Below are 23,735 nucleotides of genomic sequence, written 5' to 3'. Positions count from 1 at the left end.
GATGCCTACAACAGTGCAGCACAGAATCAAACGTGCTGCGAAAGCCTGTCTATCCTGTCGGAAACGGAAGATCAAGTGTGACTATGCAACAAAAGGGTCGCCGTGCTCGAATTGTGACCAGGATGACTTCGAGTGCCTGGCGGTGGAAAGGAAGAAGCGAAAAACCACCGTCGTAAGGACTCTTCCCGGAGTGAACACTACCAACCTATCTTCTCCGCTTGCCCAGGCATGTCACGAACCCCCCGGCACATCGGCGACTCGCTTCCAGGGAAGTGGCGAATCTGTTGTCGATGCGCTCTCGGCAACTCCAGAGGGGCTTGAGCAACGTTCAACTCGACGGACATCGTCCTTTTCCAGGCACAGTTTGTTGCATTCGGTCCCCCATTATGCCTTTTTGATGCGCCTCTCTGAACCCCAACGTTCCGATACAAGGCCTTTGGAGGACATTGTGCTTCAGTTGGCATCAGACAAAAACCAAGGGTCTTCTGCCCCGAGCTCGACATGCGGCGAGAGTGAATTGCACTATCTCAGGACTGTTGGTTGTTTCGATATTCCTCGACGAGATGTTCTTTCGGCGTTGATTGATGCTTACTTAACCATCTTCCACCCATTCTTCCCTGTTGTTCAGAAACCGGAGTTCTTAAAGTCCATTAAGTCCATTGAAGTTTCGCTAACCACCAGTCCATACGGTGCATCTCAAGCCAGCCCAGCTCAAAATGCTTCTGGTCACGAGTTGGCCCCTCAAAATTCACAGTTCAGTCTCCTACTCCTTCAGGCTGTGCTTTTCATAGCGATTGGAGTCGTGTCTTCAGAGGTCGTTTCGGCGGCAGGATTCACATCCCGCAAACAAGCACGCCATACATATTACCTCAAAGCCCGCAGACTCTATGACCTTGACTATGAAGAAGATCCGATTGCAACTATTCAGGCCTTATTATTGATCAGTCAGTACTATCCTTCCATCACCGAACGGAAGCATACGTGGCATTGGATACACCAAGCTATCAGTTTGGCGCAAGTCAGCGGGCTGCACAGAGATCCTGGCAATGTCGCCCATCGGGCTTTGTGGGCGCGAATCTGGTGGGCTTGCGTTGTACGGGACCGCTGCAATGGCCTAGGTACCGGTCGTCCTCTTGTGATCAACAGCCTGGACTGTACCACGGCAATGCTGGTCCTTGACGATGTCAAAGAAGAAGGTGACTCTGAACAAGATCTTGAAATCAAAGCCATGTTCATCGAATTCGTCAAGCTTTGCCAGATCGTCGAAGGCATAGTAACTTTGCGCTATTCAAGCTCAGCGACAGACACGACACCTCCGGATCAACTTCAAGTCTGTGAAGATGCCCTGGAGCGCTGGACGCGCTCCCTGCCTCCTCAAGCGAAACGACAAGGCCACCTACAAACTGTCTCGGAGAATATGGGGGTCGCTACTATGTATCGTGCAATTTTGCACGCATGCTTGAATACCATTCGCATTGCTTTGTATCAGTCACTCACTTTGTGGAATGGAGCTGGGGATTGGACTACCACTTGCCAGCAAAAGGTTGAGTTTGCGGCTTTGGATAACACGCAGCTCTTTACTCATCTCGTCAACCTCGACCTGGTGCGATTCTGTCCCACAATCGCTGTGACATTTACTTTGGCGCCTCTCATTGTGCATGTCCTCGGAATTAGATCTTCACGATCGGAGGAAAGACTTCAGGTTCATAAGAACCGATTTGAGCTTTGCATGATATTCTTGCGCCAGCTGCGGGATATTTATTGGCACGCTATTTTTTACTGCGAATTCTTTGAGCTAGCCGCGTCAATCAAGGACCATCAATTGAGAACGCAGATGTCAGAGGCTCATGATCCTCTAGCTTCGTTCCTCACTCAGCGCATCAGCGTCGGCGATCTCATGGTGCTTCGACATTATCAGAATCTCGGCAGGGATGGTGAAGTGGACGATCTATCCCTGGCCTCGGCAGCATCACCGATATATCCGCGGGGATGGCCTCAAAACGCGAGACCAGACGGTCACGATCATGATAATCAAGGAGAGGGGTCGTCGAATCTGAACATACAAAGCCATTCGTCTGTCTCTGCGGATCCTGACCCGGTCTACCTGAACCACATTGAATCTATGAACATGAATGAATGGCTAGCGGCGCATTCGCGGGCTGGTCAGTCCATTCCATTTGCCTGAAGTCCTGAGTCGCGGACCTCAGCTCAAGGTGGTACACCAATCTTAGAGTGACTGATACCTGGATGCTTTCGGTGCCTCAAGCCAAGCCGCTGTTGATGATCGACAAGCCATCTGGGGAACGCCAGAACGTGCCTTCTGGATAGCTGTACTGCGCGATCGCAGTGTCTCGAAACTCGACACTGTATCCGGATTCTAACGGTGTCACAAAAAACCCATCCTGCGTTTGTAACGGCGTTGTGAGGACGTGGTTATAGGTGGTGATGTTCTCAAGCATGCTCCGCTCCCCAGATACGCAAAGATAATCTACCAGAGACAAGTGCTGCGTATACTCATTCAAGCCTATGCCACCACTGTGTGGGACAACAGGGACTCCAAACCTGGAATCATCGTCAGCTGTTTGGCCTAAGCGACTTTACGGTCTTTCCTCTTACTTTTTTGCCATAAGAAGGACGGCCAGAACCTCATTCACGCCGCCCAAGCGGCACGCATCAATCTGGCAGACATCGATGGCCTCAGCTTGGAACAACTGTTTGAACATTACTCGATTATGACACATCTCCCCTGTTGCGACGCCTATGCCATGAGCTTTGAGGGCTTTTCGGACGGCAGCGTGCCCGAGAATGTCATCCGGTGACGTGGGCTCCTCAATGAAACTGCGCATTCAGGCCTTGTCAGTGGACGCTGCTTCACGGGCAGTGGAGTGGCACGTACGCTGGTTTGAACTCGGCGAGCTGAAGCATCCATTGTATCGCCTCGGATACACCCCAGACTTGATTCGCATCCACCATCAGAGTCTTCTCTTCGCCCATGAGTTCTCTAGCGATCCGGCATCGTCGCTTGTCGTCCTCGAGATCCCTTCCGACCTTTAATTTGAACTTGTCGTGGCCAGCAGCGAGGAGGTCTTTCATCAACGTTCGCATCTTTTCGTCCGAGTATCCCAACCACCCTGCCTCGGTTGAGTAAGCAGGAACCGCTCGATTGGCTTCGGCGTCGCGAAAGCGCTGTGGCTTTGTTGTCTCCTGGGCCTTCAACAAAGCCATTGCTTCCTGCGGTGTTATCGCGTCCTCAATATAGCGGAAGTCAATGCACCTCACGAACTCATCCGCGCTCATATCAGCGATGAGTTTCCAAACAGGCTTGTTCTCTGCCCGCCCCCAGAGATCCCATAAGGCGTTGACACAGGCGGCTAGGCCCAGGTGGATTACACCCTTTTCAGGCCCTACCCACCGGAGCTGGGAGTCAGAGACTAGATAGCGCCATGTTTTGCCCATATTAGACGTTAAATCAGCGAGCCGTTTACCAACAAGACGCTCTGCTGTGGCACGGGCTGCTTGGCAGACCAGATCATTTCCACGACCAATAGTGAACGAGAAGCCATGTCCTGCCAAATGCGAGTTGGTACTCAGAACGATGTACGCGGCACTATAGTCAGGAGCTCCATTCATTGCATCTGAGCCCGCCGAGGTGAGGCTCGTTGGGAAGCGCAGGTCTGGTTCGACAATTTAGTCCCTCAAAGTGTCTCAAGCTCACATATAGTCAAACTCACCATGGACTTGATATGACTGGATGATTACTTCACCGAGGCCCTCTGAGTTGTGGTTAATGCTATTCGACATTCTTGAGTCGCCCGCCATTATGTCGTTCAAAATGCTCGAATGATCTAGACTGAGTCGTCACTTTAACGCCCTTTTTGAGCGGAAAGGTGCGGCTGTCACGATTCGCAGCGATACCGGGTTTTTTTTTTCCAATCATGACCAAATTCAGGAGAAATATTATTGAAATAACACGAATCTTTCCCTTTCAAATACTTTCAACAGCCTGTGGCACTGTATCAGCTTCCGGCGCTGGTCATATCCGCCCAAGTGCAACTGTAACTCGAATGTGGGCCGATTCCTAAGAACAGACCGAATTACCGAATATGGGCATCTGATTGGTACACACTGAGCCGGGGATCTGCTCCATTTCCCGAAAGGCACAGGGAAATGGCCGGGGGTCTTGTCGACGGCCTTATGGTCTTCAGGCTTCGGCAACCTGATATGCCGACTACGTACCCTGAAAGCCACCAAGACAATGACTGAATGCGACTGGGATCTCGAAAGTCGTGTGAAATTCGCCTGTTGTCATCTGGCAGAGAAGCTCAGATATGCTTTACGAGCGCCAGTTTCCACAGTAAGCATTAAACCATTATCAAATCAATCTATTAGACTGAGGACGAAGCATTCCCTACTGCCTACCTGGAATGGATCCATCACATCATCTGTATTACACCGCACCAGCCACGGGCTTTCCGCAATCACTTCCGCTTGGGAATGGCAGGATTGGGGCCAGTCTTATTTCCAGTGCAGACGTGGATATACTTCTTCTAAATGAGATCACCTTCTGGTCGGGCAAGCCATACGAGCCGCAAAGCCAATATGGTGGCAAAGCTACCATCAATGAGATGCGTGAGCGCTATGTACAAAAGAATCAGCAGGCCGTGCAAACTTTGGCAGAGAAATGGTTGCAACCTTCGAAAGGGAATTTCGGGACAAATCTGGGGGTGGGAAGACTCAAAATCGAGCATTCTCTCTCTGCAGCAGTTCCTCAAGGCACCGTCGAAAAGCGTAAGTTCGAGAGAGGTCTGAGGTTGGACGAAGGGATTGGCTGGGCGTCGTATGCATTGGACGACCCTGGCACCCAGATCAGTAGGGAATTATTCATCTCCCATCCCCATCAAGTCATCGCCATGAGAAACTCAACGAACAATCAGACCGGCATTTCCTGCAAACTCAGTTTCGAAGGAGAAACTAGAAGTTGGTCTACGAAGAAACCAAACGAGGCTGAGTTGGAAATCCACACGCACGCACTCGAGACGGTGCACAGTGACGGCACATGCGGTGTCAAGCTGCATGGTCTGGTTCACCTCCAATCTGATGGCGAGCTGCTTCCTACAGAAGAATCTATTTCTGTAGTGAATGCTTCCTCCGTGGTGATATTGGCTGCTATGAACACAGACTATCTGGTCCCGCCTGATCAGGACTGGTATTCCCTGTCCCGTGCTCAGATTCAGACCGCTCTGGAGGCCGGATATGTCAAACTCAAGAAGTCCCATACACAAGACCACCAGGACTTCTACACTCGGGTTGCTCTTACGCTCGGTCTTCCTTCATCGGCATCATACCTTCCTACAGACCAACGTCAAAAAGCTCTCGCGGCCTCAAAGGGTGGCCAGCCAGACGATTTGCCCCTTTATGCACTATACTTTAATTATGGTCGTTACCTTTTGATAGCAGGTACTCGTTCGGACTCTCCACTCCCGCTTCATCTACAAGGCCTCTGGAATGACCGAGAAGCCAATGCGATGAACTGGTCTTGCGACTACCATCTCGACATCAACACGCAGATGAACTACTTTCCGCTCGAGCCATGTGGTCTTGGGAACGAATGCCATCAGCCACTTGCAAAGTACATGCAGAAGCTTGCGCAAGCTGGAGTCGAGTCTGCGAGGAATTTCTACGGCACGCAAAAAGGCTGGGTTGCCCACGTGTTCTCAAACGTCTGGGGATTCACAGCGCCCGGCTGGGAAACAAGCTGGGGGCTCAATGTCACAGGAGGGCTCTGGATGGCCATGGAAATGAAAGAGCACTGGGAGTATACTCTCGACAAGGCAAATTTAAAAGGCTATGCTTGGGACGTTTTGAAAACTGCGGCCGAGTTCTTCCTGGAGTATATGTCCACAGCCGACCCAAAGACGGGCTACATTGTAACCGGACCCTCCGTGTCGCCAGAGAACACCTTCTTTGTCGATCAACGAGGTAAGCGTGAGGAACATGCATTGAGTCTATCCCCAACTCTAGATGTGGTGCTGGTGAGAGACCTTCTGGCATTCTGCATTGATGTGCTGCCAATGCTGGAAAACAAGGATGCCATGAACGACGACTTCATGCGGCGTCTCAAAGAGACCATACCTAAACTCCCACCCCTGCAAATCGGCAGGCATGGCCAACTGCAAGAATGGCTGGAAGATTTTGAGGAAGCCCAACCGGACCACCGCCACATGTCGCACATCATCGCCCTCATCCGCAGCAGCCAGATCCGCAAACGACACACTCCCGAGTTGGCAGAGGCTGTGCGAGTCACGCTCGAAAGGCGCCGAGCCCGCGCCGAGCTGGAAGACATTGAGTTCACGGCCGTGCTGTTCGCCATGGGCTTCGCGCGGCTCGACGACGGCGACGCCGCGCTCAAGCCCCTGACGCATCTGATCGGGGAGCTGTCGTTCGAGAACCTCCTGACCTTCTCCAAGCCGGGCATCGCCGGGGCTGAGACCAACATCTTCGTTGTCGACGGCAACTTTGGCGCGACCGCCGCCGTGGCGGAGCTGTTGTTGCGCAGCGTGCTCGTCGGAGACGTCGAGGTCCTGCCTGCTCTGCCGGAGAAATGGGCCGTGGGCGGACACGTCAAGGGCCTCCGGGCAAAGGGCAACCTCGTCGTCGACATCCAGTGGAGCGAGGGAGTCTTGGTCGAAGGGACAATTCACAATGCCGGCCAGGACGTGTCGTCGGTCAAGGTCTACTACCGGGAACGATCCGTAGAGATGGAGCTCCAGCCCGCCGCGACGGTGAAATTGGACCACGAGCTTGTTGCGCGATGAAGAACTCGGACAAAATCTCACGATTTTTGGGAAAGGATGAAAATAAACACGAGTATTATGCGAGTTGCGTTTCTATACTACAGAACCGACTAATTCTCGAACCGCTCAATTTACAGTGCATGCCATGCAATGTCATATCCAGGATGTTTTGACCCCAATAGATGTCCAATTTCCATCTCCGTCTCCATCGATCGCGGTCTGGCTCCTTATAACCTTGACATCCTCTGACAGCAGGAACCAGAGACTTATCCTGTGCTGTTCGAGTAAGTACGTAGTATGTATGCTACGTAGCATGCGCACATATATGATTCATCAAATCTCTTCTCACTGAAAAACCTTTTGCATCATGTCATGTCCTGTCATGTCCCCACACACACACACACATATATATAGATGTAGATTAGATGTCGATGTCATCCGGTTCATTCATTAACTTGGGGTGTCCAAGATCAACGCGAGCCATGCCGGCAAGAATGAAGGAGGTATAAGGCTAGAATTTGCGCTCGCTTGCTAAAGAAAATGCAAAACTAATAAATTTTGTTATTGTAGTCGAGGAAAGGGGTCCCCCGTATTTAGGCGCGTTTCTCGTTGTGCTGCGGCGAGTCAGTAGTGGCGGCGGCGGTGGTGGTGGTGATGGGCGACTGAGTGAGAGAACCAGAGGATGGTAAGACGTGAGGGGACGCGGAGGCGGCGGTAGAGGTGCCAGCGGCAGCGTCGTGGTCTGGTCGCGGTGTGCTGGGGAGCTGGGTGGTGATGGGAGGGAGACCCTCGGCGGCGGTGTTGTCGTCGCTAATGCCAGGTTCCGCGGTTGGATCCCCCAAGGTCTGCGTCTCGGCGTCGTCTGTGTGCACCTGCTCGCCTTCGTCGGCCTCGATCTGGTCGTGGTCGCTGATGGCAGGGAACGCGGAACTGCCCATCGTGACGGAGCTGCTCTGGCGGCGCTCTGCCTTTGTCTGCCTGCTTGTCTGTGGTCCCGCGGTGGCATCGATGAAGTGGAACGTGGCTGTCCTGCCGGGCATTTGGAACGATCTTGGTCGATTTTCAGGGGGACTGCTGTGAGGGGCCGCGGCGGCGGTATTAGTGGTATTGGTGGCGGGAGGCTTACCCGGCTGTGTCTGTGGTGGTGGTCGTCGCTGCTGTTGTGAAGGAGGAGGCGACGTATCAAGGGGATCTTGCGGTCCCATACTGTCCCGCTTATCGCCCTTCAGCGTGGCCTTCTTGAGCTTGTACGTCTGCCACCACGAAGTATTGCCCTTACGGATATGCGGGAACAGGTCCCATTTGTCCATGCTCTCCTCTTCGTCCGTGGTGAGTGCGAGCCACGCGTACAGGTCCTGCCGTTTCTTGGACCGTTCCTGGCCTTCTTTGCGCCCGCTGACCCATTTCTTGTCCTTGTCTTTGCCTTCCTCGTGAAACTCGTATGATTCCGGCCACTCGTAGATCTCGGCCCGGAGCCGGGATCCGACCCAGCACTGCCGGACTTTGCGGAATTCCGTGGGTTTCGCGCCCTTTTCAGCGTCTTCCTGTCGCTTGCTTTTGACGTTCTGTCCGTGGAGTTTACCCCTGACCCAAGCTTCAAAGTTTGTGAACCACTCCGAGTCGTCACACCCAACTTTTGCTATCAGTAAGATGGTTGGTAGCACCATCAGAGCGACCGTGTACATCTGACTCGCCAGGTCTGCCATGCCGATGGCGACAATGTGTACGGCAAAGGCCAGCCACCCAATCGACCGCACGGCGAAATATGTTTTGGGATTCAATATTACAGGCCCCTCAATAAAGACCGACGGCGCAAACAGCAACTCGTTGGGCATCCAGAAGGTGACGGCTTTCGAGTCAGATTGGATAATGAGGACCTTGGTGGGTGTACCGTTCCAGACCTCGGTCTTTTTGTCGTAATCTTTGGGGTTTGGGCGAGTCGGACGATTCATCGACTGCACATTCTGAGTAGATTGCTTCGGTCCGCTTGAAGGGGTCGATGAATTGCTCCCACTCGACTGGGCTTCCTGAGATGCTGACGCTGTCACCCTGCTCCTTACATTGGATTTCTTCTCGTGTTTCCTTTCTTGTTTCGATAGCTCCCACGCGTATCGTTTCGCTTCGTAGGTATTTCCTTCGGGTTTTGTTGTGTTGATGACTTTATCGACCATAGCATCAAATGCGATGCGCTGCTGACCGATCACATAGGCACGGATGATAATGGAGACAATCATGGCAATTGCGTTAGCGAAGCCATACCAATCCTTGGAGAGAATCGTGCCGGCAACGAGGAAGCCATTCAGTGCGACGCTTATGACTACCGAGAATGTTATTTCATTCTTTCGAGATATCGGCGGCGTCACCGTCCAGACCACAAAGTTGCGAGTGGTCTCGAATTGCTGCGAGAGCATCCATCTCGTCAACCAGGCGGCGAGGTCGGTCGTATGGATGCCTTGTGATATATTGTAGAGATTGAAGCCAGCAGCTTTCTCGGTGAATCGGTTCCCAGCAATGACATACGCGCCCAGCAAAGGCAAATACTCAAGATAGGCACTGCTCACGAGACGGCCGACCGCTGCATTGACCTCTTCAGCTCCCAAGAGTGTTACAAGACCCAGGGCGTCAATATGAAAAGGAGACCAATGCAGGAGAACTTTCCAGGGAGCCCATGATGTCGTGTCAGTATGAGCCATGGTGGATCTCTGATATAGTTCTGACAAGCAATCGGAAGGATGGTGTGGAACGGGTCGTCGGGAGGCGGCAACGGCGCCGGAAAGTAACCTCGACTCTTCAAAAACAAACCATGAAATCCATCATTGAAGTGGATTGAAGAGAGGGGAGATGTGCTCGAATACTGGACTGATGGACAAGGGCGAGCAACGAAAAGAGAAAAATAAAGAGGTGGGAATTTCTCATGCGGCTGAAAACCAGTCAAGCTTGCTCTGGAGACAGGCGGCTGCGATACTCTTGTGGACACTTTCGGCCCCCAAATCGAAGACAGAGACTAGCCATTGCCCTTAACCGAAAAGTACATCGTCTGTTTCAGCCTGATACTTGGGTGCCACACGAGATTCATGTTGACAGTGCCGCACCAGTGTATGTATATATGTAGCAGAGTACAAAGGCTGATTGGTTCGCGCTGGAGACTTACCTTGTAGTTAATTAGACCCCTGAAGACGAAAATCATACAAGAATGCTGAGAACGAAGTGTCATGAACCTGTACAGAAGACGCGAGGCTGAAATGAAACGCGCACGTGACAAGAATCTTGGCGAGGCTGAGTTCGGAAAACTTTCCCCTGATCCAGTCCAATTCCCAACATCCGTCGCAGCTCACTGGTTTCTACTCAGCCTCATGTCTCGGAGAAGTTCATTCCAGTGATTGCCAATTGTCTTGTCAGCATCAGCATTGAAATAGGAGGGCAAGATGTTGCATCCCAAAGCAGTCACTTTCCAGATGGAATTTTGCTGGCAACAGCCACGGAATGATAGCATCGCAAACGCGATCATCAGGCTCGTGATATATCCTGATAAGCTTCAAGAACATCCTGAATTCAAGGAGCATACTCAATATCCGCATCATGATGAGGCAGCGAGTTCTTTGAGGCGAGAGTCGTGGAGGGGTCCTCAAGGCTGAGACTGGGGGAGGCCTGATTGCAAGCAGTCTCTCAATGCCTACCTCTCCGTGTCATTTGCTCTGGATCTCTCTGGCCTGAGACAGTCGGGCACAAAGAATCAATTGTCTACTTGCTCTACAACAATGATTCCAGGCTGTGGGCAGTGGCAGTCCTCCACCCTCTTCTTAGAGGCACGCAGCGGTCTCGGCAAGGCAGGACGACTCGTGGGTTGTGGACAAAAGCACGTCTTCCGAGCCTTTGTGGTTACGAGACAAGATCATAAAGGGTTTCCTGGTGCCCTAGAGACACTCCTTGTTGAAGCTGCCCTCTGAGACTGCCCTCTGAGGCTTCTGGGACATGAAGGCAGTGTTCGGCAACTGTAAGTCTTCGAATATATAAGTTTATCCGCGAGCTCTCGGTTTTCTATCTCTCCTTACCTTTTCCAAGTCCCATCAAGTCTACATCTCAATTCTAGAACTACCTTTCAGCACTCTCTGCTTCCATTGGCGCGATCCTCCATTTCTCGAACATCATCAGTTACCCTTCTCATCTCGTTCGACCACTCATAGCATCATGCACAAGAAGACCCAGAAGTATCAGTCTCCGACACCAGAGCCGGCTCCAGCACACACTGCTGAATGCATTTGCCGAGCCTGTGCCAATGGTCGGTGCCCATGCGGACGTCGATTGCACCGCGGAAAGCCACAGACACGAGCCTGCACTCGATTGGAATGCAAGAACCCTGCATGCATCGGTGGCAGGACTGTTAACTAAAGAAATTCACCTTAGGATTCATTCGTCGACCACAAGTCTCCGACTCGGTCCTTTTCATCTCTGCTGGACAGAGATCATCGCATATACTTCTCAGTGATTATCCTTGGCCTCGGGTAATCGATTCGAGTGCTGAGGAACAAAGACACCATCGAACCAATCTACAACTACATTCTGGAGATGTAAAGTGAACCTGGAGAACAAGATCGCAACATCTTTCGAACACGGTGGTTTACGGAGCAAAACAGCCGGAAGGAGTTGGACGACTTTGTGGCATTCGACCAAAATCATGCGACAATGCTATACAACTGAAAATCCGGAACCTGCTGCCTCTGACGCTGTCAGCGTCTCGGGCAGTGAGAAAGACAAGCCATGGTATTCAAGAGACGGGGCGGATGGGGAGGCTTTCTGTGTGTGCAATCTCATTCCTGCTGTGACTATGACATGTGAAGGTTCTGGAGAGTTATATTGTCACCTGAAGGAAATTTGCGATCTCTCTCACAACCTGACACTCTTTTGGGAAATGGAAATGGACAGTGCTCGCGTGACGGGGCATCAACGAGAGAGTGCGCCACCGCTGGACTGTACCGTCGATGGTATTGGACAATTTCTTTTGTTTCGGCTCTGGTATGGTGGTATTGGTAGGGAACGGACACGTTGGGGTAAATGGGCCACGCAATGTTGGGAATATAGAAAGAAAAGTCTTAGAAAAACGAAACCAAAAAATTTGAAAATTGAAAACACCAGAGTGCAACGATGCAGGATGGGGAAATCTCTGACAGGGTCACGGATGCATCCGACTTGTACTTTTACTTTTACTTTCTTTTGGGCTCTCTCAACATTGATGGAATTGAGCTATTTTGTTTTTGTTTTCTTAACGCGAAAAGGACCTGCTGAGGTACTTTCAGCGTCTATTTTTTGCTTAAGCCACATCCATCCGTTCTCCGTTCGGACAAACAAAAAGGCTGGGCAACTATCAAGTACAATCCCTTCATCTCCAGCACAGGGCTTTCCCTCTACACCGAGGACGAATAAACTGATCCTCAGGGTGTCGAGTATCTTTCCCTCGTGAGTGCCGTTGACTTTTGGCCTTTTGCTTTGCGAGTCGGGTGTGGTGTGTGGGGTGTGGGGTGTGGGTTCGGCGTCAATGGTCTGTCTTGTCTAAACTTTTGGGCATATCGACGGTGATAGAGTAGTGGTTGCGGGTGAGACTCAGGCGCTGATGAACTGTGTTGGTGCGGCGGACTTGTAGACAGAGAGTGAAGCTGCTGTCAAGCGGATTCCTCTGCCATAGTGTCTGCTCGAGCAAAAGACGTTTACCAGCCAGTGGCGCCGGCGGTCGCCTCTTGGGCCCAGTCGGCGGTACCAGTGCCAGGCTCGGCCCAGTTGGCATCAGCCTGAGGAGCACCCTCGATACCAGGCGCCGTGCCGGGCTCGCCAGTCCAGTCCGCATTGTCTGTGAATCCGCGTTCGACCACAGCCGTGCCAGCCTCGTCCGCACCCGGCGCCTTCTCCTCCTCCTTCTGTTCCTCGGCTTCGGGGTCACGGTAGAAGTACAAGTCCACGACAACATCCCACTCGATTTCACGGCTGGCCAGGGTGCCGCGGAGACGGAGCACCTCACGAGCCAGCATCCACCAGATCAAGCCGATGGCATGACGACCCTTGTTGTTGGTGGGGATGGCAACGTCGACGAATTCGGTGGGCGAGTCGGTGTCGCAGAGGGCGATGACCGGGATGTTGACGTACGAGGCTTCCTTGATGGCCTGGGCGTCGGTGCGCGGGTCGGTCACAATGATCAAGCGAGGCTCCTTGAACGAGCGGGTGATGTAGTTGGTGAAGTTACCGGGGGTGAAACGACCGGCAATGGCGACGGCTCCGGTGTGGGCGGCGAACTTCAGGACTGCGCGCTGGCCATAGGGACGGGCAGAGATGACACAAATGTCGGCTGGGTTGTCGACAGCGGCGATGATGCGGGCTGCGAAGACAATCTTCTCCCTGCGGGACGATCGAGTCAGTTCAGTTCGGGTAAGCCGCGATTTTGCGCCAGAGCCGCAGCGTTTGTGAAGCTCCCTGAAAGCCAGTTCAGAACGGGTGTATTTCATACCAGGTCTTGGAGATGTTGATGACGTTGATGCCATCAGGACGAGTCTTCCACAAGTAAGGTTCCATATGAACCTGGAGGTTCTTGGAGCCCAAGTGACATTGTGCCGCGAGGAGCATTTCAATGTCCTGGGAGGTGGGGTTGAAGATAGCGGGGAGGTTCGCTGGGCTCGCCATGTTTGCGACTGAGGTTCTTTGATCAGTCAAAAAGGCGAGTGCTTGAGAAAAAAGGGAGTGAGAATGTGAGGGTTGAGAGTTGAAGTCCAGCAGCGAGTCTCAAAAGTTCAGGTAAAAGATCGAGCAATGATCTCCAATGTGCGTTTAGCTAATCCGTGCCAAGATTTCTCTTCGGGTCACTTCCCGAATGCGACGGTATGCCCCTATCGGATCGGAAATACTTTTTAGCGGGATAATTCCCAAGCTCGATTGAAGACTCGGGGAAAGTTCTGTGCTGCACAAGAGGACACCAGACTGCGTCGAAGTCTCATCGGGTTCAACACTGTAGCTATGCCTCCCCGAGTTCCCGCTGCTGCCACAGGCAGTATATTTAATCGTGAGTCCACTACTCTCTTGTTCGACCATTGTGTTAACCAGACATGCAGTGGCCAGTCTCCTTCAAAGTTTGCCCGCAACCACGCGGAATCAAGCCCTTACCAAGTGCTCTGCCTGTCTCTTCTCAACCACAGCTCCTTTGGAAGCGAAGCGGACAAGGAAACGGAAAGTCAGAAAGCATATCGATCCATATCGGCTGGCACAGGCCCGGCAGCGCAAATCGGCGAACTTGGCACGACAGAAAGTCCTGCAAGAAGAACGCGAGCTCGCCCTCGGTGACCCTGTCCGATCACGACCGACCCCGTTTGTCAACTCTCTGCAGGCAAATGCTCCCATCTCAACAATCAAAGAGTCCTACCTGAACTACTTTCTCAAACCTGAAGATGTGCAAAAATCTTTGGAATATTCCAAATGGCTCAGTGAACCTCTTCCGGAATCCAACCCTATTGTGGGTGCTGAGGCGAGGTTTGCTGAAAGGGTCAAGGAGCATGTCGCTTCCCACGAGAATGCCTCTAAGGCTCTGCTGGCTATTGCCTCGCTAGATAATGCGAATAGCAAGGATCGTACACGCATCAACGTCCAAAGATGTATTGAAGAGTTTGGGCGTCACAACACCGATGGAGTTCTTGCGCCAGGGCTTCAGAGCAAGCAGAATGTCCTCAAGGGAGGCGAAGGCACTGCTGCAAGTGCAGTCGTTGTCCCGAAACGGGTCGGCACAGATACAGGGTCTCCCGAAGTGCAAATTGCGATCCTGACGGCAAAGATTAACGTCCTGGCGAACAACTTGCACAAAAAGGATAAGAGCAACAAGAGGCGATTGAGGATGATGGTGCACAAGAGACAAAAGCTGATGGCCTACCTAAGAAGGCAAGACCGCGGCGGGCCAAGATGGCAGAATGTTGTTGAGAAACTTGGTCTGAACGACGCCATGTGGAAAGGAGAGATCAGCTTGTAAAGTATCGGTGGGAAGGAACACATGTACGATCATGTACTGAACTTATTTATATATTGGCGCTTGTGCAGATCGCGCTGAACAGGATCCGTTCAACTCACGCCCCTACCCCCGTCGACGTCAAAAGCTGCACCTGTGATATAGCTCGCCTCATCCGATGCCAGAAAGCACACCATATTTGCAATATCTGCTGGCTGACACACGCGACCGAGAGGGATCGTACCAAGTATCTTTTCCCGCCCTTCTGGCGTGTCTTGCCCTCCAAGCGCTCGAGCAAGCCTGGGAAATGGGTCAGAAGTCAATCACAAGCTGGACAAGTATGGACAAATTACATGGCTGTTTCTCCCACTGCTGGTCGAATACAGTTATACCTGATCTGGTCGACGGCGTACTCTGCTGCAAGACCTTTCGTTGCCTAGTTGGGTTTCGTCAGCTAGGGAAGACCAGTCCATGACTGACATTTCGGTGGGAAGACGAGATTCCTATACTCACCACTGTAACGGCTCCTTTGCTTGAAGCATACCACACCAAATTGGGTCTCGGACGCGGGTCGCTGATGCTGCTCAGGTTGATAAACGATCCGGGAATCTTATTCTCCTTCCACCAAGGCACCACCACCTTTGTGCTCAAATACAACGGTTTCACGTTCACCCGAAACATCCTGTCGAATTCATCCTCGGCCACTTCATGCGACGGACTGGGGAGATGTACCACGCCTGCGCAATTGACGACCACATCGAGACGGTCGGAGTATGCCTCGAGTGCTGCCGAGAGGATGGAGCGCCACGAGGACTCGAGTGTGATGTCCCCTGTGAAGGCGTGCACTTTCCCGGAGTTGGAGGAGCACGACGCGACTGTTTTCTCGTTTTCCGCGCCGTTGACATCGACGGCCAGGACGGAGGCGCCCTCGGCCGTGAGTTTCTGGACGATCTGTGGAGGGAGACATGTGCGTTAGAATGCTGGACTGTGTTCCGATAAACCAAACAAACAAATTCACTGCTCCCCTTCGATCACAGATTGAACCGATCTCCTTGTTGAATGCTACATCATAACCAAACCCTCTCGAGTCCTTCAAGGGAGACCAAGAGGAACACGCACACCACCAACCAACCTGGCCTCATTCCCATTCCCGACCCAATGCATCGCAAGTCCTATGCATGTTATGTACTTACAGCTCGCCCAAACCCAGCCCCCGCGCCCGTGACAATGATACTCTTCCCGTCGAGTCGGCCCATTTTCCTATCGCATATACTATACTCCTGAGTTCTGAGGAACAGTTGACTGGGTTGATAGGTGATTTTCGACGACGACGACGACAAATACTTTTCGTGCCTTTCTCGCAAAGACAAAAGCCCGACGATAGCCTTGCAGTGCGTGTGCGATTCGTAGGGAAGGTATTATATCAACGTGTTGATCTATTTACTTTACTTACTCCACCTTTCCATCCCCTGGTGGCCCCCCCATCTTGCCCGCATGAATATTTGGCTTTGCGGAGAAAGGCTGCGGTACGTGCTCTGCTGGTAACTCGTGAGGGGGGTGTAGGTGTTTGCCGAGTCAGACAGACACTGGAAGAGCGTTCGTATTTGTATGCTCGGCTACAGGGAAGGATGTGGGAAGTCGAGTCCCGAGAGAAAGTCAGAGGGAGTAAAGGAGGGAGCCCGGTTATTTAGCCGGGTACAATAATAATCTCAGAATCCAACGTGGCAGCGTGGTTACAGAAATCCATTCAAGTATTGCTACCAAGCCAAGAACCATCTACACTCATTATATTCGTCTCCATAACATTCATCTTTGATAGAAGCAACACACTCCTAAATGCCATCCTCATTGCGACTTCTCCAACTCGACCATGGGAAATGAGCCAAAAGACAAGCCCGTCGTCCCTCGAGAGGAGAAATAAAGGGGTGACCTAGTTCTCCCGAGCCTCGGTTCCTGAGGTATGCTAGCTAGGTCAGCGCTTGAATGGAGAATCGTTCATGGTGGTGTGGTGTTGTCTTCTAATACACCGTCGCCGTCGCCATTGCCACGAGAAAAGAATCGACGGAGCTCGGCCGCGAATACTTCCGGACTGCCATGTTGTGCTTTGTTGAACGTCCCGCCGTGATCGACACCGGCCAACTCGACGCGCCTGGCGTTGGGGAGGATCTTTTCAAGCTCGCGAACCGAGTTCTTTAGATACGCCTGGCTTCGGCTTCCGCCCAGGATAAGCGTCTCTGTTTGAATCGCCGCCAGCTTTTGGAGGCTTTCCTCTCCAAGCATCGACATCACGATATCAATGTCATTGTGGAATGTTGGGATCAGATCCTTGACCGATGGTTGCGTGTTCTCTCCGCCGGCCAACTCCTTATTCGGCTTGTTGCCCGTCTGCTCTAATGTCATCATGATTTTCGTCAGGAGCACCAAAGCACCTTGTGGGAAGTATTTCGACCGGAAAATCCCAGGCCCCATCTCCGCGCCGAGCATTGCAGTGACGGCAGCTTTTGCAAGCTCGCCCCGTTCGATCTCGGCCTCGTATCTCTGTATCCACGCTGTCATTCCCTCTCGATCTGACTCGGGCCGCCAGGGTGGTTCATACACCGCGATCCGCCGGATGTGCGACGGAGGCGCTGCCAGCGTCGCTCTCAGTGTGATTAATGCCCCCGAGCTCACGCCGAAAATGAACTGTGCACCCGTCACTAGATGGATGGCTTCAACGTCTTCCACTTCCTTCTGGACCGAGTAGTTCTTCCCGGTTGGACCGGACTGTCCCCGTCCTCGTCGATCAGGGAGATAGCAAGTGAATCTATCCGACAGACCTTTCGCGAGGTCCATATGGCTGAGGCCGTGTTGCATCGCGCCATGGAGAATTATGATTCCCGGCCCCTGGCCGATCTGATAGAAGGCAATCTTGGTGCCATCTCTCGAATGTGCAGGTTTCAGTTCGAAAGCCATGAATGAAGAATTAGGTATTATGAGTCAACCTGAGCACTTTGGTTCTATCCACGACGGAAACCGACGCCTGTAACATATAATATATCCCCCAGATTTTTCAATGCTTCAGGGGCTGTCCATGGTGTGAAGCTAGGCAGCAGTGAAGGTTAGTTATAGGCTGGGTTGCGGCCCATCACCTGCCGCCCATTTTCCCTTGGTTGCCGCTTCGGGAGTGCTCGTATTCGCAAAGAACATGATGCGACTGGTGGTCCGCTACTATCATACTTGTCGGGCCTGAAAACAGTCGAAGCTCTCAAACGGGCTGCACGCCTTGAAAGATCGTTCCGAGGCAAGCAAACGAGCTTGTCGCTTCCATTACAGACAGACTCGGTGGCCGAAGAAGCCAGCTCAGGCCATCACAGAGTTTTCACCCAAGCAAGACTTTGCTCCTTTGATATTCTGTTGTGGTGAGCCGGACATGTCAGTGCAGGTGAAAGGGAGGGAAGGGAAGGGAGAGTGATCTTTCGGAGTAACATTTTTCCGGATGCTTGGCACAACTTCGAGATTCATCGTTTCCATTCAAAGATGCTGCCACCACATCCTTCATCAGAGGCAATCAGACATAAAAGTTCCTGGTAATGAGACTCTCGCAGCAGGCAGATCATGATACCATCACCCCATATTCCGAACCCTTCGTTCAATCGGCGACAGTGACGGTGAACCCCTCAAGCATACTGAAAAAGTGATCCAATGAGGTATTCTGGAACATGCTGTGAGTCCCCAAAAGATTGCGTCGTAATCGCGAGTGGAGCTACTCCAAGCAGATAGCTGAAGACCGGCACAAGTTAATCCTGCGGTTCGCGGCAGGTGGCGAGCATCTTCCTGAGTCTGTCATGCTTGATACCCTACATGGCATATTTCGGCAATCTTCACGCAATGCGACTGGGTCAAGACGCGCAATAAGATTATGACGATAGTCCTGGTAACGAGCGCACGAAAATGAAACCTTTGGGAAATTCGACCAGGTGGATATGGCGAGGCTGAGGCCCCTGGCAAGACACAGTGATGTATTGTCGTTAAAGCCGAAAGTTTCGACCGAGTTGCGCCAATTCGCCCGAGCCCCCAAGTTAGAATCAGGAGATCAAGGACGAGCGTTTGATAAACAATCAGCTCTAACCAGTCTGAGATCGAACGGAGTTACCAACCTGGGACATGTACAACATGTACGAGGTATATTTCTGAAGCACAGTATGGGGTGATGGAGCCCCTTGCAAAAAGTCACCGAGAAAGTCGGCTTCTTTTCACTCCGACCTCGCCCCAGATTTACGACTAACAACCACTCGTATCCGCCTGGTGTTCACGCTGAACCACTGGTGGACAGCAAGTCGCTATACTTCTTTTGCCGGCTCATGACGGAACGACCGCCTCGATTGGTCCTCTTTGGTTCGTACAATATTCGACATGTGCGGAGCAAAGTATATCGCATGTTTTACCTTTTTGTCCGTTGCCCAGTTTGGCAACATTGTGGTCGGATATAGAGACCCAAGGTCCGAGACCAGGCCAGCCAGGAGACAGTCGGGAAGGTCTGATTTCCGTATGCGGGGATTTGTCACTCTGGTGTACAGTGAGAGGTATCACATGTCTAAAGTACATATATACCACCGCATCACCATGTGCAGGTTGGGTCTTCCTCCTCAAACACGGACAAGCGAACGCCAGAAACAATAACTCTCCAGTCAATCGAGCATTTTGATCTCTGTCATTGCTCAAAGCGCACCTTTTTGGCCCTGGTCGAGTCTATACTGGGTGTGAATTGCTCTCAGACCCTAAGTTCTTTTACAAGATAACACAAAACCTTTTGACAAACGAATCCCTCTTCCCTAACCTTGCGCCATGGCACAACAACAGTATGCAAAGGACCAGCCAGCGGGCTACAAGAACCATGTGGAAAACATTGCCATCGTCGGGGTAAGTGTCACAAGCAGCAGCCGCCTCCCTCTTTCCTCTTCCACCCTCATCTTCTTCATTTCCCCAAGGGTTGTGTAATAAAATTGATTTGTTCTTTGACACCGACGGCAAATACTAACCACCAAAAAACCAGGCCGGTGGTCAAGTGGGCGAATACATTGCGCGAGCACTCCTCAAGACAGGCAAGCACCGACTCACTGCCATATCGCGGGCGGACTCGCAAAGCACTGTGCCCGAGGGCATCGCGGTGAAGAAGGTCGACTATGCGAAACCGGCGACGCTGGTGGACGCGCTGCGGGGCCAGGACGTGCTCATCATCACGATGGCGGTGACGGCACCGCCAGAGACGGAGACGAAGCTGATCGAAGCGGCCGCCGCGGCCGGGGTTCCCTGGGTCCTGCCCAACGAGTACAGCACCGACCCGCGCAACGCTGCGCTGCAGCAGGAGACGTTCATCGGGGCGGCCAAGGACGCGGCGCGGCGGCGCATCGAGGAGCTGGGCGTGAGCGCCTGGATCAGCTTCACCTGCAGCTTCTGGTACGAGTACTCGCTGTCGGCGGGCCCGGCGAGCTACGGCTTCGACTTTCCCAACCGCACCGTCATCCTCTACGGGGACGGCAACACCAAGATCAACACGACCACGTGGCTGCAGTGCGGGCGCGCGGCGGCGGCGCTATTGAGCCTGAAGGTCCTGCCCGAGGACGCTGACGACCGCTCCGCGACACTATCACGATTCCGCAACGACGTGCTCTACGTGTCCTCCTTCCGGGTCAGCCAGCGCGACATGCTGGCGTCGGTGCTGCGCGTCACGGGCGACCGCGAGGCCGACTGGACCGTGCTGCACGAGGACGTCGAGGCGCGGTACAAGGCCGGCACCGAGGAGATGAAGACGGGCGACCGCGCGGGGTTCCAGAAGATGCTGTACTCGCGCGTCTTCTTCCCGAACGGCGACGGCGACTTTGAGTCCAAGTACGGCCTCCACAATGACCTCTTGGGCCTGCCGAAGGAGGACCTCGACGAAGCTACCAAGCGGGCCGTCGACTTGGCTGCAAAGGGGGGTCCGTTTGCCCAGCGCCGTCACTGAGAACATCCCCCAAGAGGAAAATAACACATATGTGATCTGAGCTAGGGAGGATTGTCATAAAAGGGGCAAAGAATGAAAGTGAACCGAACTAGATCGGCCGCGTGGCATGTCGGGGCGGGTAGGGCATAGCAAGTACCATTCATATTTATACAAACTGTACATGCAGTACAGCACATTTCCCAATGAACAAGCAGCATTTCGCAATACATTTGACTGTACTGGTATACGTCGTAGTGACTTGTGTTCGAAAGTCCGGTTTTCTACCACCGTCAAACCCCGCTAGGTATGCTACTTCGTGTACACTCCCCCTTGTTCCCCTCCCCATACACACACACACACACTCTCTCTCTCTCTCTCTCTCTCTGCTGAGCTTGTTGCTAGATACGCCTGTATGATATGATATGATATGAAATAGTGTATGGTATACACTCCCAACACCGGGAGGAAAACCCCTTTTCAGTATCCATCCATCCACCATCTCCGCATCCGCTCAAACCACAGGTACAAAGTGAGGTATATGGAAATACAGGACAGTATATCAATCACCACTCAACGCCAAACGCCTCCCCGAGCAACTGTCTAATCGTCTCGACCAACCCCTCCGGCCCTCCCCTCTCCAACGTGCCTCCCGGGACCCTGACAAACCTGACCGGCGTGCCATTCTCGTCCGTGATGCCGCGCTCCTCGACCACCCTGCGCATCTGCTCTGCCTCCTCATCACTAAACCCGCCGCCGACAATGACGCCATCTGGCGGCGGGTAGAGCGCGTCGAGGAGCAGGGCGAAGTTGTCGGGCGAGTACGTCCGCTTGGGCTCAATCTTGGTCAGGATCGCGCAGTAGGTGAAGTGGGGGGCGAGTTTTGTTTGCAGTCTCAGAGCCATGTCGTGGTGGGCGCCGAGGCAGAGGAGGCGGTGGGGCTCGGTTTTGAGGAGGGAGCAGGAGCGCGCCATTGGATGTCTCAAATACTTTGGGTTGATATGGTATGGTATGGTTTGGATTGGATTGGATGAATGGACGGATGATTGTTTGGGTTGAGTTGGTAGATGGATAGGTAGTCGGGACTTCTGGGGAGGAGAGGGTTTCTTGTCGAAAAGCTTTGGATCTGTCTGGACTGAGGGTTGAAAATCAAAAGATCGAGGTGTATTTATATACACGAGAAGCGCACTGCTGCCTCACATCTTCTGTGTTCAAGGGATGGATGGCGCTGTACAAGGCTGCGCAGGAATGGCCGACCGCGATTGGTCGGTTGACAACGTCATCACGATCTCCATTCCATCCACGTTGGATCTGAATCGCCGAAAGCCTTCACGCATTCTCTCTGTATCTGCCCCGTACCAACGGTTGATCGGGGGTCAGACAGTCGGTCTCCGAATCACCTCGCACAAACCGACTAAATTGCCTGACAACGGGATTACTGCGCGTGTTGAGACACCACTGACATCATTTCTAACATAGCTTGACAGTTGACAGTTGGCCGTGTCGGGTTTCAGCATCACAAAGCGGCGGCAAGAAGACAGCCTTGACCGCCGGACAAAATATGCCGTCAGAGCAGCACAAGAGTCATGGATCTATTGTTGGACGCGGCCAGCACGTCCAGGCCGACGAAGAACTGACCTTCGGGAACCTCACCATGCTGTTCATTTGGTCAATGATATGATCTGCGGAAATTCTTGACTGCCGGATACTATCTTCAGGGATACAGAACCTGTGACCCTAACATACTGAAAGGTCCAAAGACCGGAGAACTTGGTGCAGATCAGATTTGCACTAGCATCCCCAGAGTGATCAGCCAACATCGTCGAGCGGGTTGAGGCAGCGCTGGCTGCAAGGGTGCTTCCATGATAGCACTCGCAAACATCCATTATCAGCTCGAGCACAGTCTCCCACACGATCAATGTGAAACATATCTCGTAAGAAATAGGCATGTCTGTTAACTGCATAGTTTACTCGAGCCCCCAGAAGAGAGAGCCAGAGATGCGTGAATGAGGGCAGACCGAAAACAAGGTTGACCCTGTCTAGAGCAAGCACTAGCTCTCATAAACCTCGATTTCGCGGTGTGCCCTCTCTGCTTTCTTTCCTGCAAACGGATTCACTGATCCGTATTTTTGAGGAGCTAGGGCAATCGCCTTCTTTCCGCGCTCAGTTTAAGGATCATGTCCCCCAATTCAAGAGGTATTCAATTCTTGCAACAACTCCCTGACCTCACCCAGATCGCCCTGTCCCTTCCTCTCGTTGTAGATGGCAGCTATCAGACTGCTGTCGATGTTGGGGAACTCTCGCTGCAATTGCGCTTGAATCCTGTCATCCTCTGTTTGCCGAGCATTTGCTTCATACTGCTGCATGTGCTCGACCTGTTCGGCCCGGTCGCTCTGCTGCGCCAACAGCTGTTCGGTGTCGCTACGGTTGATGCCTTGCGCGGGCGTGAATGACTGTTGGTGCGATTGCTGCTGAAACTGCTGTGTCTGGCCCTGCTGAGGACGGGACTGGTAGTAGGATTGTGCGGCGCCTTGGTTCTGTTGTTGGCGTTGCTGTTGGTGCTCTTCCTCGGAGGGGGCGGTATACGGATTCCCTTGGCTTTCGGCGCTTGCCCAGGGATTATTCGACGACATCCTGCCGTGTGATGGAGCTTGTCGTTGTTGTTGTGCGTGCGTGAGAATTTGCTGGACTCGTCCGACCCGGCCGTCGGTCAGCTTGACCTTGATGCCTCGAGGGTGATTGTGGCGGGTGAGCAGTTGGGAGACGGTGCCTTGAACCTGGCGCCCGGTCCTTTGGTCTGCTTTGAGGACGATCGAGACGAATTGACCCGCTTTGAGCTGGGACAGTTGAGTGACTGGCATAAAATTGGGAAGGGATGGGATAGGGGGAAATGATACTTGACGGGTACTGAGACAACGCAGCAGGCAGGCGGCACCGTTTCAAGAGAGATGAAAACGCGTCAAGGAAGGTGACAGTGGCTGTGGTGGCTGCCATCCAGCGCGATGACGTA

General features: G+C 52.8%; 11 protein-coding genes across 11 annotated transcripts; 4 read left to right on the top strand and 7 right to left on the bottom strand.

Moving 5' to 3' along the window:
* Position 1: 1 nt before the first annotated feature.
* On the top strand, positions 2–2,185 carry Z517_03198 (uncharacterized protein; the record flags this gene model as incomplete). Its single annotated transcript, XM_013432306.1, has 1 exon — positions 2–2,185. The coding sequence occupies one exon, from the start codon at positions 2–4 to the stop codon at positions 2,183–2,185; it is 2,184 nt and encodes a 727-aa protein (XP_013287760.1).
* Positions 2,186–2,261: 76 nt separating this feature from the next.
* Z517_03197 (uncharacterized protein) lies at positions 2,262–3,819 on the bottom strand (the record flags this gene model as incomplete). Its single annotated transcript, XM_013432305.1, has 4 exons — positions 2,262–2,562; positions 2,617–2,838; positions 2,897–3,674; positions 3,732–3,819. 4 exons carry the CDS (start codon positions 3,817–3,819, stop codon positions 2,262–2,264), a joined length of 1,389 nt encoding a protein of 462 aa, XP_013287759.1.
* A 605-nt stretch (positions 3,820–4,424) lies between these two features.
* On the top strand, positions 4,425–6,815 carry Z517_03196 (uncharacterized protein; the record flags this gene model as incomplete). Its single annotated transcript, XM_013432304.1, has 1 exon — positions 4,425–6,815. One exon carries the CDS (start codon positions 4,425–4,427, stop codon positions 6,813–6,815), a length of 2,391 nt encoding a protein of 796 aa, XP_013287758.1.
* Positions 6,816–7,387: 572 nt separating this feature from the next.
* Positions 7,388–9,487, bottom strand: Z517_03195 (uncharacterized protein; the record flags this gene model as incomplete). Its single annotated transcript, XM_013432303.1, has 1 exon — positions 7,388–9,487. The coding sequence occupies one exon, from the start codon at positions 9,485–9,487 to the stop codon at positions 7,388–7,390; it is 2,100 nt and encodes a 699-aa protein (XP_013287757.1).
* A 3,009-nt stretch (positions 9,488–12,496) lies between these two features.
* Z517_03194 (40S ribosomal protein S0) lies at positions 12,497–13,460 on the bottom strand (the record flags this gene model as incomplete). Its single annotated transcript, XM_013432302.1, has 2 exons — positions 12,497–13,178; positions 13,288–13,460. The coding sequence occupies 2 exons, from the start codon at positions 13,458–13,460 to the stop codon at positions 12,497–12,499; spliced, it is 855 nt and encodes a 284-aa protein (XP_013287756.1).
* Positions 13,461–13,790: 330 nt separating this feature from the next.
* On the top strand, positions 13,791–14,790 carry Z517_03193 (ribosomal protein S15; the record flags this gene model as incomplete). Its single annotated transcript, XM_013432301.1, has 2 exons — positions 13,791–13,836; positions 13,886–14,790. 2 exons carry the CDS (start codon positions 13,791–13,793, stop codon positions 14,788–14,790), a joined length of 951 nt encoding a protein of 316 aa, XP_013287755.1.
* An 89-nt stretch (positions 14,791–14,879) lies between these two features.
* Z517_03192 (uncharacterized protein) lies at positions 14,880–16,022 on the bottom strand (the record flags this gene model as incomplete). Its single annotated transcript, XM_013432300.1, has 4 exons — positions 14,880–15,066; positions 15,120–15,202; positions 15,280–15,717; positions 15,960–16,022. The coding sequence occupies 4 exons, from the start codon at positions 16,020–16,022 to the stop codon at positions 14,880–14,882; spliced, it is 771 nt and encodes a 256-aa protein (XP_013287754.1).
* A 739-nt stretch (positions 16,023–16,761) lies between these two features.
* Z517_03191 (uncharacterized protein) lies at positions 16,762–17,718 on the bottom strand (the record flags this gene model as incomplete). The annotated part of the gene is made up of 1 exon (XM_013432299.1): positions 16,762–17,718. One exon carries the CDS (start codon positions 17,716–17,718, stop codon positions 16,762–16,764), a length of 957 nt encoding a protein of 318 aa, XP_013287753.1.
* Positions 17,719–19,590: 1,872 nt separating this feature from the next.
* Z517_03190 (uncharacterized protein) lies at positions 19,591–20,749 on the top strand (the record flags this gene model as incomplete). Its single annotated transcript, XM_013432298.1, has 2 exons — positions 19,591–19,665; positions 19,799–20,749. The coding sequence occupies 2 exons, from the start codon at positions 19,591–19,593 to the stop codon at positions 20,747–20,749; spliced, it is 1,026 nt and encodes a 341-aa protein (XP_013287752.1).
* Positions 20,750–21,291: 542 nt separating this feature from the next.
* Positions 21,292–21,630, bottom strand: Z517_03189 (uncharacterized protein; the record flags this gene model as incomplete). The annotated part of the gene is made up of 1 exon (XM_013432297.1): positions 21,292–21,630. The coding sequence occupies one exon, from the start codon at positions 21,628–21,630 to the stop codon at positions 21,292–21,294; it is 339 nt and encodes a 112-aa protein (XP_013287751.1).
* A 1,284-nt stretch (positions 21,631–22,914) lies between these two features.
* On the bottom strand, positions 22,915–23,586 carry Z517_03188 (uncharacterized protein; the record flags this gene model as incomplete). The annotated part of the gene is made up of 1 exon (XM_013432296.1): positions 22,915–23,586. One exon carries the CDS (start codon positions 23,584–23,586, stop codon positions 22,915–22,917), a length of 672 nt encoding a protein of 223 aa, XP_013287750.1.
* Positions 23,587–23,735: the final 149 nt, after the last annotated feature.

This window comes from Fonsecaea pedrosoi, assembly GCF_000835455.1.
Source record: "Fonsecaea pedrosoi CBS 271.37 unplaced genomic scaffold supercont1.2, whole genome shotgun sequence".
NCBI lineage: Eukaryota > Fungi > Ascomycota > Eurotiomycetes > Chaetothyriales > Herpotrichiellaceae > Fonsecaea > Fonsecaea pedrosoi.
This window is presented reverse-complemented; position numbering and strand designations above follow the sequence as displayed.